Here is a 13298-nt window from a genome sequence, read left to right on the forward strand (position 1 = left end):
AGAACTCTATTTTTCAACCCTTTTCCTATAGTGGCGGTCAAATAGTGGTAGCAGTCAAACAGAGGTCGTGTTCAATTAAAGGGTGGCATTGTATTTTTCAACTCCTCTCCTATAGTGCCAGTCAAACAGAGGCAGCGTTTAATTAAAGGGTGGCGCTATATTTCCCAACCCTTCTCCTATAGTGGTGGTCAAATAGAGGTTGCATTCAAATAGAGGTGGCGTTCAAATGGAGGTTTGCAGTAGTTGTATCTAACTGGCTGGCTAATTTCGTCATGCTTGACTGATTGTGCATGCATCCAGTTAGTGACAACCCAGCAAGATGGCCAGCTGTTAGTGAACTCAACCGGCTCTTCTGGCTGGCTTCCACCACAGCGTAATGTACTTAATGTATCTTTGAGCAGATGACTTTCGATGAACAAAAAGCTAGTATAGATGCTCAGTTCGAAGTAAAGGAATTTAATGATAAGTTTAAATATAAATATTATACTTTTCTATAATTAAATTTCGTAGTTTAATAATAATAATTAAGTTTAATATAAACTTGGATATTCAACACTTGATTTGCTGAAAAGTTGACTTGCAACAAAATTCACATTACAGTTATTTGGTATCAAAAGATTCACAATGTCTTACTCTGTTGTGTTGTAAGTGCCAAATATGTGGAAATGTGATTAAAAGTTCCTAAAAGCTAAAAAACTAACAGTTAATCGCCATCATTTAGAAAACGCCGTAGGTTGAAATCCTTTTGCAAAACGGCTCAATTGGGACGTAGCTGAACACGATGGCTTCTGTGTACACTTTCATGCAACCTCACTCGTCAAAATATTTTCACAATTATACTTCATGCATGCAATAAAACCATGTCCTTACGCGTCTATTTCATCATTATTGTAATGCTGTCACTATGAGCACTGATATCTTAAAACCTACCATAAAAATTAGTTTAATTTTTTGACCTTAGCTCAAAGGCTAAAGTTAAAAAACAAAACTAATTAAATTTTCGCACCTTAGCTCGAGTGCATATCATTCTCTGATAAACATGAGGAGCCTGTTGGTCACCTATGATGGTCAAAAAGTGCTGTAAAAATTGTTCACGCCATATGACAGGAAGTATCTATATAGCAGCGAGCATCTATATTTGATAAGGGCTTTTCGGTAAAACCCGGAGTGTTTGTCATAAACTAGTGTTACGAGACGTTTTATATTGAGTCTTTTATTGGCCTTTCACTTCACGTGATAACATCACGTGTAAAAACAATAACCGCAATGGTTGAGTACGTCATCAAAATAAAGAGATTCCAACCTACGGCGTTTTCGTGATGACTGCAACTAACTGTTTGCTTTTGAGCTATTAAGAGCTTGTAAACACATGTCCACATATTTTGCACGTACAACACAACGGAGTAAGTACAACACAACTGTAATGTGGATATTATTGCAAGTCAACCTTGAAGCAAAAAAATATTTTATTTTAAGATAATAGCACAAGCATGATTTATCATACCATTATCTGCTTCAACCTAGATCCCTCCTCGACTTCTGAAGCAATAGTGACATCTGATGCAGGAGAATCAAGAAGAATTCTTGTCCAGTTTCCTGGGCTTTTTATAGAACCTAAAAATAAATAAGAATTCAGTTCAGAGTTGCTTCCTCAATTTGAAATTCTTGACCCTCAAGTTTCCTCAGCACTGATGATAATAAATCAGACTACACATTTGCCCGACTTGTTCACATAAACAATCTAAACTAGCCATTGCTGCAATCTTGACTATAATGAGAACCATGACTGTCTTCCCATCTGAATGTTAAAAAAAATTTTTTATTACACAGGATTCGAAACCAGACTTTCAGCTTACTAGCCAGGCGCACTACCATCCGCTCCACTATGCCACATTTATGAACAATTGTGATAATACTTATTACACCTGGCGAACTCTCATGGCACATTGGACTACAAATTTTGTTTGACCTACCGAAATAGATATGTCCATCGTCAGTAGCCAATGCCATTCTGCCAGAGGGCAGCAAAGACTTGGCAGTTATAATGGAGTCTCCAGGTAGCAACAGCTGACATGCAGCAACAGGCTGAAACTACAAAGAGAAGATATTTGAACATTTAACGTATATAATATATATAGTATACATATTATATATTATGTATACAATAATATTATAATAACTATTATAATATAATTAAATATTACATCACCATATTATAATTATTATTATAATCTTTATATGCAATATTATAATAACTATTATAATATAATTAAATATTACATCACCATATTATAATTATTATTATAATCTTTATATGCAATATTATAATAACTATTATAATATAATTAAATATTACATCACCATATTATAATTATTATTATAATCTTTATATGCAATATTATAATAACTATTATAATATAATTAAATATTACATCACCATATTATAATTATTATTATAATCTTTATATGCAATATTATAATAACTATTATAATATAATTAAATATTACATCACCATATTATAATTATTATTATAATCTTTATATGCAATATTATAATAACTATTATAATATAATTAAATATTACATCATCATATTATAATTATTATTATAATCTTTATATGCAATATTATAATAACTATTATAATATAATTAAATATTACATCATCATATTATAATTATTATTATAATCTTTATATGCAATATTATAATAATTATTATATGCATCGAATATTAGGTTATAATATACTAGTTGTGTTAGTTAAGCTATAATATATATAATACATGTACATATATTATAACTTAGCTAATATTATAAATTATATAATATAAGATATGCATTATATATAATATCATACATTACTAGAAATTCCCGTCATACAGCCCACGACCTGATGATGGAATAAGTGATAATGGAAAAAAGAAATGGTAGTACTGGTTGTTGAAAAAGTAGTTGTCAGCAGGAATTGACAGAGTATAGTGTAAATGTTTCTCATTACATCCAGTACACGTGAGCTGTGATATGTTGTTGTCAAGTCTGCCTAAAAAGTTGTTACGCTGTTCTTGAAAATCAGAACAATCTAAAGATTGAAAATGAGGAATGTGATGAAGGGGGGCAGCATTGGGAGGAGCAATATTGTTTTGTGCAATATTTTCATGGTCAATGATTGATGTCCATAAAATCATGATCATGATCTGGACATAAAAGGGGCTCCCAAGTCCATGTCATTTACATCGCCCACAACATCTACTAAATAATTCTCTGAATCAGATGAGTTGTTGTTATTAATTTGAGTAGCGTGTTGTTGAACATTAGCGTTTGATGTTGATGGTTGCTGTGAGGACCTTCTATTTATCCTCCTATTGAGCTGTAATAATTGAGAGACAGGTGAACGGCCACTGCGTCGGCCATGATGTGGTGTTTTGGGAAGTTGTATGTCCATGGTAGTTGTCAAGTTGTTTTGAAATTAAATTCAAAAAGTTTATTATGCAAAACAAAAGGTTGTAAAAAAATCACACCTAATCTACTACTATCTCAAACCTATGTTTTACAACAATAAAAAAAATATTAATTAAAGCTGTAGGCCTAACCTACTGTAATGTATGTAATTTAACAACAACGATAAGGAAATACGTTTATTATAACTCTGAAATGCAATATTAGAAGTAAAATGGCAAGCTGCTGCGTAATATACACAGTTTGAAAGTTGGTTGTGTTGAATGTAGAATGGTTTTGATAGCGATCTTTAACAAAAAGCAAATACGAGCATTCACACATCTGGAAGTTTTCTGCAAATTGGAGCAAAATAAAAAAATGTTCTCGTCATAAAGGGGCATTGTAGTTTGGCCCTAGCTTGTACATAAGATGTAAAGAATTTTAGCTAACGTTTTAAATAATTTAATGAAACCTTCGGTAATTGGACAAAAAAAACATAGGCTGATAAACTGTGTACCACAATTTTGTACCTGTAAATCGGTCTACGCCTCAAACGGTCTACGTTTATTACAGAAACCTTTGGATAAATTCGAATAATTATTCTTATAATTAAATCTTATAATAATTTTATAAAATCGAATAATTATTCTTATAATTAAATATTTTTGCAGGAAAAATATTAGAAACCTTCGGCAATTAAACAATGCCATAGAATGGTGAAATGAGCACGTTTTTCTCGTGAAATGCGCACTGCTTAATAGTTCTACTATCTGCCGCACGGCTTTATTGGCGTATCGTTGGCTGGCTTTAATTATGATTAAAAAAAGCTTTTCAAGTGTTTTATTGCGATTTTAGGCCAAATTAATCTGTCTATTTGTGTATAATATGATCAGATGGGTAAGGTTTAGAATATTGTCTACAAATAATAAAGACTTGGTAGCATAATTAAATAGGTTTAATGTGTTTTGTATCGTTATTATACTTAAACGACTCGATTGAAAAATGATTAAATTTGTTGATGAGATTTCGGTACAAGGGTTTGCGACGGTGTTGATGAATAATTTCGTGAGTTGTGTGCACATATGCTTTTATCATAAACCTCCCAAACAATTGCTTCGCTCGTGTTTGGTCGTGGGATAATATAAAATATGCTATACATGTATATTGCAGGAGTTGAGAAGACATGCACAAAGACTAATCGATGAGATCTGTACCAAATAAATAGTATTGAGATGACAGAGCAGGCTTGGGTGAAGTGAATTACCCTACAGGATGAAAATATTCGTTGGTCATAAAAATTCGCGATTTCGCGAACAGTCAATCCCGCGAATTATTAAATTTAGTGAATAATTAGTTCTATTTTTAATCACAAGAGAGAATAATTACTGCATCAAATTGAAAACTAGTCGCTAGCCTAGTTTTTAATGTAAATACTAAACGTAATTGAGTTCCAAAACATTTTAAAAATCATTGCCTGAGCTTTGAGCTAACACCATTGCCAATGCATCACATTTATTTACAAAATTATTCGAGGTTGTCACAAGATATGCAGAATGGCGTCATCGCGAAAATAGCCACGAGGCAGAAGTACTAAACGTAGCCGAGTTCCAAAACTTCTTTAAAATAATCGCCAGGCTTCGAGCGTTATTGCCATTGCGTCAAACTTTACAAAATTATTCAAGGTTTTTACAAGTTATTTGGCATGGCTTCAGCATCGCAAAAATGCTCTCCTAGTCCAACTCCATCAATCTAATACCGAAGTCAATGACAATCATGATTCTGATCTGGACATTATGGTATGTATTTGATTTGCAGTGCAGATACGTTTTTCCATAATCAACTGCATTAGTTAATTCTTTTGTTTAAAAACTGATCGCTTTCATCAAATACTTCAGCTATTGTTTTTGTACTTCCTCAACACTCGTTAATATTTTTTTCTTTTTTGTGTTTACTGAAGGTTGAGAATGAAACAACTACTCCGATTACGAAAACTAGAGACAAGTAGTAATATTCATCAAGGCAGGAATATTGGCAGAGAAGCAACCAGTCAACCTAGACCCCTTCATCGACAACAACTCCTTGATATCGCTGCAGCAAACATGATTAAATTATATATTTTATTTCATGTATAGATATATTATAATTTATTACAAACTTGAGTGTACAATTAAAATATTTCAAATACAAATAAAATTTTACAAATGATGAATGGAGTAAATATAAACAGTTTAGTCCATATGGCGGTTTTCTAGCAATAAAATTAAACTGGTACTCTTGATATGTGAATACTAGCGTGTAATGGTGCTTTCTGACTAGTTATTTTGGTAATAGCAGCTCTGTCGTTGTCACTGTCTTGGGTAGGTGTTGAACGCGATTATCTCGCTACTACATGGCTGGTAAGGAAGTTATCATCAGAACTCTTCTCGTGGCTTACTATTGCAAAGTTCTGCCGGTTGGCCAAAGATTTGTGCTCGTAAAGGCGTTTTAGTTCCTTTTTTAAAAACAGATATATTCTTCTCGTAAGTAGCTGCGGTCACTTCAAACTCAATTTCCAGACTTCCCTGAATGATTGGTGATTTTCTAAGAATGACACCTACCACTCTTGCAATCATTGTTCTTCGGTGTATGATGAAAAATCTCTCTCTCACACTAAAACAAATAATGAAGCGGTAGGGAAGGAAAAAATAAGTATTGCGTTTTACAGAAGAACCAAAGTAAAATTCAACTAATTTAGTGAATGAAAAAAACTCATTACTTACCACAAGTTGTTGGCTTATCACAGACCTCCTAAGCGATGAATATTCGTGAAAACCTCTGGACACAGCAAAAATTGTTTACCGTAGCTTAGCATGATCGCCTCGCAGTTGTAAGCTAAATATAACCGGAACACACGATGTGGGCATGCGTAGGAATAACTCTATTACTAGCCGCAATAGAGTTAACTTTTCCTAGAAAGTGGCAGTTTTCAGCCGCGAATAAATTCATCCGCGAATATGCATGAAAAGACAATTTTCGCGAAATATAACTACGCGAATAAATTCATCCTGTAGGGTAGTAGATCTTAGATTATTACACTAACAGGACACCAGCAAATATTCAATTTTAAATGAGTTGTGCGAATAACAGATCTATTCTTATTGTAAAAGGTGGGTGTTGTGGGCTGATTCAACAACAGCGTGTTGTTCATATATAACTGATGTATATCATTATTCTTATTATTTGCTTTAGTAATGAGAAACTTTGTTTTTCAATTGTGGTTATTGAAAATTCTGGCGTGTAAGTCGAAAATTTGGCACCGTGTTTTAAGTGTAAAAGTCCATTCTCGATTTGAATAGCGGTGATGTTTTTCATAACAAAAATTCTAGTAGAACCTAAATTTAAAAAACTATTGCAAATCAAAATTACATGATAAGACATATAGAGATTCATTTAAAAATAGTAAAATACTAATAATCCTAGTCAACATGAGATGGATCAAACACAAATTCCCATTTTTCACCATTCAAATTGTCATCACTAAGAATATCTTCTGAAATAATGTGTTTTTTTAACAATTAAATGCTTTTATCATAATAACTGCCCACAAGACCATACTTTGGTAATCCATTTAACACATTCACTATCATCAATACATCGTTTTTCTTGTACATGAATTACAATTCTTGACAGAAATCTGTGTTGCAGCAGTATTTTGCTGTTAATTACCAATGATCATAAGTGCAGTTTCTTTCTGTTGGCGAGACGAGCCAATACAATGGTGAAGTGTTGTTTTTTCTGTGCCCTGTGGTCTTCTCTCAATCTGTTTTCTCTTGTTCTTTTGTTAATTGTTGTACTGCTGATGGCACCAAAAAGCATGGGCTTTTTTGCTGATGCCATTTTAAAGTCATTTTTTCAGCTACGTATTGCTTGCCTCTGATGCAGTCTGAACTATTCGGATTAAACGATTTGAGAAAGAGAAGAGGATCAACTCATGGAAAATACATGCCGAAACCAAGATTTATAAACCAAACTTTAGGCCTTGATTTATATACCGAGTTGACTTATAAGCTGCAATTTATGGTATCTGGTCTGTTGACATTCATTAAAAAAGATTGCATGCAGCTTTCAACAACCTGCGTGAGAAACCAGAGTGACAAGCTTGCAACACTTGATTTTTTCACAAAATTAGCCCAGTAATAGTTCGCCAATTCTATTGCGAGCTAGGGGTAGATCAGAAAAAGGGCTGGACCAATGACAGGCACAGTGACATGCACTAATCTAGTCCATCCAAAAGCAGGCCAAATAATAAATGTATATCATTATGATCAGGTGGTCAATGTGTGAGTACAAAAGTGCTCGTCAAATGCTAGCCTGTGCGAACAAAAATTGTCAAAAATACCGCAACAATATCATCTTCTCGATTTCCATACAATTTCACTTAGCAAAAAACTATACAGTTTGAATTGTAAACATACAATACTTGATGTAACCTTTTATTATGCTTATGAATAACTACGAACTATTTGAACTCTCTACAAAATTTGTAGAGAGTTCAGCTCCGAAGTCGAAAACAGAATTTTAATATCCAGATTTTAAGATCTATAGCTGGAGAGACAGACATACTTTCACATTTATATAATTATAGCTGTGCTACCCGGCATTAACCTTGTTGATGCATTCGTAGTACAAATGCATCAACAAGGTTCAGGTGCGTAACCTCTACCACTGAGCCACCACGACTTAACGATCAATTACGTTATCATATATCACATAATCCATACGCGTGCTAATTATTTTAGCCTTAGGTTTTTTGCCAAAGATTTTGAGATTTAGTCGTCTCGGAGCTCAAATTTAAATTCGGCTCTTGACCAAACCAGAGCATGTGCATTGCAATTAACAAAGCCCCAGAAACGCATAAAAACAATTGCTAACAAACGGAGAAGCATTTTACGATGCATAAATTCTTAACAAAAAAGAGGAACTATCTGAAACGAACGTCTCTTCTACCGAAGAAATTTGCTAGGGAGATAACCCCTCCAGACGAGTTACCCTAAATTGTTTTGGAGGAGGATTCTCCTTTAAAGATGTAAAGTAAACGTGCCATTGCTGTTTATATTTTTGTTTCCTACGACTTTTGATGTAACTGATCCGTTGCATTTTCTGCTGCTTCATTATCAGTTTTTGTATTTTTAGTATTGTATCTTAACCTTTAATGTTTTTGATGTTTTAAGAGTCAAACGTACAAAATGTTTACTTTTGTTTTCTATTTCCATCATTATAAATAGAAAACCTTTTATTAAAATTAAACACAATCTATATCTACCCATTTCTATTTATAGTATGCAGTATACAGTACAGCTTATGGTGTAAAATGTTGAAAAAATACTTTACCGAAGTTGTTTACTTGCCTTGGAACGGATTACATAATTTAATAGTTTTATTTTAATGGAAAAAATTGTTTCGGAATTAGAACTCAATTTTCAAACAACCTTCTTACACGGCGCTGAAAGTTATGAAATTTTAAATTTACAGTGGTTTGAAAACCTTGACAGTTGTTTTATATAATTTTAATTTAGTTGTTCTGCACAAAAACTTTTCCTCGTGATATGAAGTTTGAAAGTTACAGTTGTTTTAAAAAGTTTAAAAACCTTTACATTTGTTTTTATTTTCTCACTTCATTTATTTCAATTACACAAAACACTTTTCTCATGATATGTAGTTTGAAAGCTGGAGTGGCAAATGTTGTTATATGTTAAATAAAAATAAATTATACTTAATTATACTAAATTATAATTATATACAAAATAAAATAAACTTTTTTATCACCTAATTTATTAAATAATTTTTCATTATAATCATAGCTAAACAGATTATATTTAGCAATCACTTGCTAATTATTTCACATTTATATTTAAACACATTTACAATTTTAATTTTTTCCTAATTTATTTCAAAAAAAACTTTCATGATATGAAATTTTAAAGTTGTAGATGTTCGAAACAGCTTGAAAACCTTTACAGTTGTTTTCTTTTTCCTCTTAATTCATTTGAACTGGTTTAAAATATTTTCTCATGATATGAAGTTTAAAAGTTAGAATGGTAAATGCTGCATACGGTATGTTATATAAAAATAGATTTTCTGTCCAAAGACTTTTTTATTACTTGGGCAACGCCAGGTAGTACAGCTAGTCTATATATGTGTATATATTTCTCAAAGCATGTATATCGTATGTCTACATTAAAATCTTGATATTAAGATCTTGATATTAAAATTCCACTTTCCGAAGGACTTGAACTCACGACGAATGCAATGACAAGTTTCTTATCCGGACACTACCACTGAGCCATACCAACCGTCAGGCTTCCAGATGTTCTCATACACACTATAACGTATGCTATAACACACTATTTATTTTAGCCTTTCGTCCACGCCTTACGATGCCCCTGTTAAAAAATATTTTGGGACCTAAGTGTATGCAACACGATGCTTCTTCGTCTTTTTTTCGTTGGGGCAATTTTATTCTACCTCACGGTAATAATTTATATCGAACCTAAAAATTGGCAATTTGTGTAGTGATCAAATAATGTACGTTATTAAAACATATACGTCGCTGAACTCGCCATGGCAAGTTGTCCATAACTGTTATCCGGTATATCGGGTATCTGTTAGAATAAAAACGATTATAATAAAATATTTTATTAAAACTTACGTTAAAAGTTTGAAGTTTACCAAAATACATGCTAAAACTTTCTTCAAGTATGGTTTTAGTAAACTAAATTAATTTAAGTTAGATTCACCGTTTATTTTACAGAACTGTTTCGATGGTAAGAACTCTCCACGTGGTACCTTGTAATGTTATATTATCTTGCAGATCATAACTACAAAATGCACTAAAGTCGTTGTAGGTACCTATAGTTACTAAGGTTCACATATTGTTTTGTTATTATGTTTTAATGATGATGATTTTTACCAGGAGGTGATTGCATTAAATAATGACTATGGGTTTCTATACTACTCCATGTACATGTACGTCTATAGCCTACTGTACTAAATGATTTTGTACTATATACGGGTTTGTATCAACCAAAAATGTCAGCGTATTCTGTACACTTTGTATATTCTTTGCATCTTTATTTTTTGTACAATGTTATGATAAATAACGAGCTTTAGAATCTTTAGTTTTCAACTTTTATTCTGTTCCTTTCTGTAGTACACTATGTAAGCAATACTGATCCATAAATTGCCATGCAACAACTTATATATCATAGGCTCCGCCCACTTCTCATTAGCATATTCCTTATAAGGTATTACAGCTTCGTAACTACTGTATTGTCCCTAATAAATGCTATACTTATAAAATGAAGCAAAAAAATGAACAATAACTTGATAAATGTGATTAATCAACTTTAGACTTGAACTATGTAATTTTACTACACTCTTCCTTTCAGCATAGTGGTCTTGTCTATAATTTATAATCGGGTGCAGGATATCTTACTACACTCTTCCTTTCAGCATAGTGGTCTTGTCTATAATTTATAATCGGGTGCAGGATATCTTACTACACTCTTCCTTTCAGCATAGTGGTCTTGTCTATAATTTATGATCGGGTGCAGGATATCTTACTACACTCTTCCTTTCAGCATAGTGGTCTTGTCTATAATTTATAATCGGGTGCAGGATATCTTACTACACTCTTCCTTTCAGCATAGTGGTCTTGTCTATAATTTATAATCGGGTGCAGGATATCTTACTACACTCTTCCTTTCAGCATAGTGGTCTCGTCTATAGTTTATAATCGGGTGCAGGATATCTTAGTACACTCTTCCTTTCAGCATAGTGGTCTCGTCTATAGTTTATAATCGGGTGCAGGATATTTTACTACACTCTTCCTTTCAGCATAGTGGTCTCGTCTATAATTTATAATCGGGTGCAGGATATCTTAGTACACTCTTCCTTTCAGCATAGTGGTCTCGTCTATAATTTATAATCGAGTGCAGGATATCTTAGTACACTCTTCCTTTCAGCATAGTGGTCTCGTCTATAATTTATAATCGGGTGCAGGATATCTTAGTACACTCTTCCTTTCAGCATAGTGGTCTCGTCTATAGTTTATAATCGGGTGCAGGATATCTTAGTACACTCTTCCTTTCAGCATAGTGGTCTCGTCTATAGTTTATAATCGGGTGCAGGATATCTTAGTACACTCTTCCTTTCAGCATAGTGGTCTCGTCTATAGTTTATAATCGGGTGCAGGATATCTTAGTACACTCTTCCTTTCAGCATAGTGGTCTCGTCTATAGTTTATAATCGGGTGCAGGATATCTTAGTACACTCTTCCTTTCAGCATAGTGGTCTCGTCTATAGTTTATAATCGGGTGCAGGATATCTTAGTACACTCTTCCTTTCAGCATAGTGGTCTCGTCTATAGTTTATAATCGGGTGCAGGATATCTTAGTACACTCTTCCTTTCAGCATAGTGGTCTCGTCTATAGTTTATAATCGAGTGCAGGATATCTTAGTACACTCTTCCTTTCAGCATAGTGGTCTCGTCTATAGTTTATAATCGGGTGCAGGATATCTTAGTACACAAAATTGGTGTTTTAAATCAGCTATCTCTTTCTCCAGCAGCGACGAAGCTTGTCGTAGGTGATTATGTAATAAGGTCTTCTCCCTTATTTTGTGTTCCAGTTCACTGATACTGTCTTTTTTGGTTGATAGTGATTAGCCGGGTACTCTGTGCTATCCCTTCTGTGTTGGAGGTTAACTGGTGGTTTAAACTTGCATCTCTGTTGATTAAGCTCTTGTGGTTTGGACTGTACTGTTGTTTGCTGACAGGTTTCTGGTTTTGTTGATAGAATTACTGTATGGGATGGTGAAATTGGAGACAGTTTTCTTTTTTTACACTCTATCTCATTCAAAATATCTCCTATATCCGGTTAAATCTTAATTTGTAGACCTGGGTACTTTAATGGCAAATCCATGGTTTCTCTTGCCACTGCCCAGTTTATTCTGTCTATTTTAGTACGGTCTATTTTAGTATGGTTGTAAATGTTTTCCCCTTTAGTGGCCATGAAGCTACAATAAGTGCATACCGTCACAGTTAAGTGAGACCAAGCATGTTGGCGTAGCTGATCCGAATTACTGCCCACAAAGGTTTCTTGCATATCTTAGACTCCGCAGTTTCTCACAGATCTTTAAGCATCTTGGTAAACTGTTCTCTTGTTTCCTTGGCCACAAATCTGTTACGCTTATCTCTTTCAGACAATTGTGGGGTCTGCGGTTTATTGTCTACCTCTACCTCGCTGTTAGTGTTACTGTCATCATCTTCAAATTCTCTTTCAAGATCTATATAATCACTAAAGTTTAGTATGTCACCCATACTGTTCTTTTCTGTAAGTCTTTGTCTGTCTGAGTCTTTTTTGTATCTGTTGCCGAGCATCTGTGCAGTCGTATTGATAGGGTGATTTCCTGCCACCTGCCTGAAGTCACGTGATTGATCATGTGATCTATGTTTTGTAATGTGACAGGATGTATCAATCTTGTAGAGCAAAAAATCTCCATACCAAACCAGGGGTTTCCTGGTTCGCTTTGCTATTTCGTAGTTGTCTTCTCCTTTTGTTGTGTTGGGTTCCTCATGTGTGTCGCTAATGATTTCATCTCTATTATTATTATTTGGTTCTTCTTCCGTGACTCTGTTATTGTATTTTTTCATAGCCTCAAATTCTTTCTCTCGTGGTATGATAGGTACTTCGTGCTGATCACCGACTTTTCTATCAATTGGCTCTTTTGGGAAATCTGGCTGTGCAGGTGATACTGACATATATGATAGGCTCCGCCCACTTCTCATTGGCAGATTCCTCATAAAGTATTGCAGTTTCCTAACTAC

The 13298-nt window shown here is 33.7% G+C and overlaps 1 protein-coding gene across 1 annotated transcript in view; it reads right to left on the reverse strand.

Annotated features, from left to right (window-relative positions):
• The window catches only part of LOC137407924 (uncharacterized), a 92966-nt gene that overhangs the window by 24540 nt on the left and 55128 nt on the right, over window positions 1-13298 (reverse strand). Inside the window, exons 24-27 of the mRNA XM_068094308.1 lie at window positions 12601-13211; window positions 12406-12487; window positions 1974-2091; window positions 1505-1614 (exon numbers count right to left, since the gene is read on the reverse strand). Coding sequence (XP_067950409.1) covers window positions 1505-1614; window positions 1974-2091; window positions 12406-12487; window positions 12601-13211 — 921 coding nt within the window. The remainder of the gene's footprint in view (window positions 1-1504; window positions 1615-1973; window positions 2092-12405; window positions 12488-12600; window positions 13212-13298) is intronic.

This window comes from Watersipora subatra, chromosome 11 (assembly GCF_963576615.1).
Source record: "Watersipora subatra chromosome 11, tzWatSuba1.1, whole genome shotgun sequence".
Taxonomy (NCBI): Eukaryota; Metazoa; Bryozoa; class Gymnolaemata; order Cheilostomatida; family Watersiporidae; genus Watersipora; species Watersipora subatra.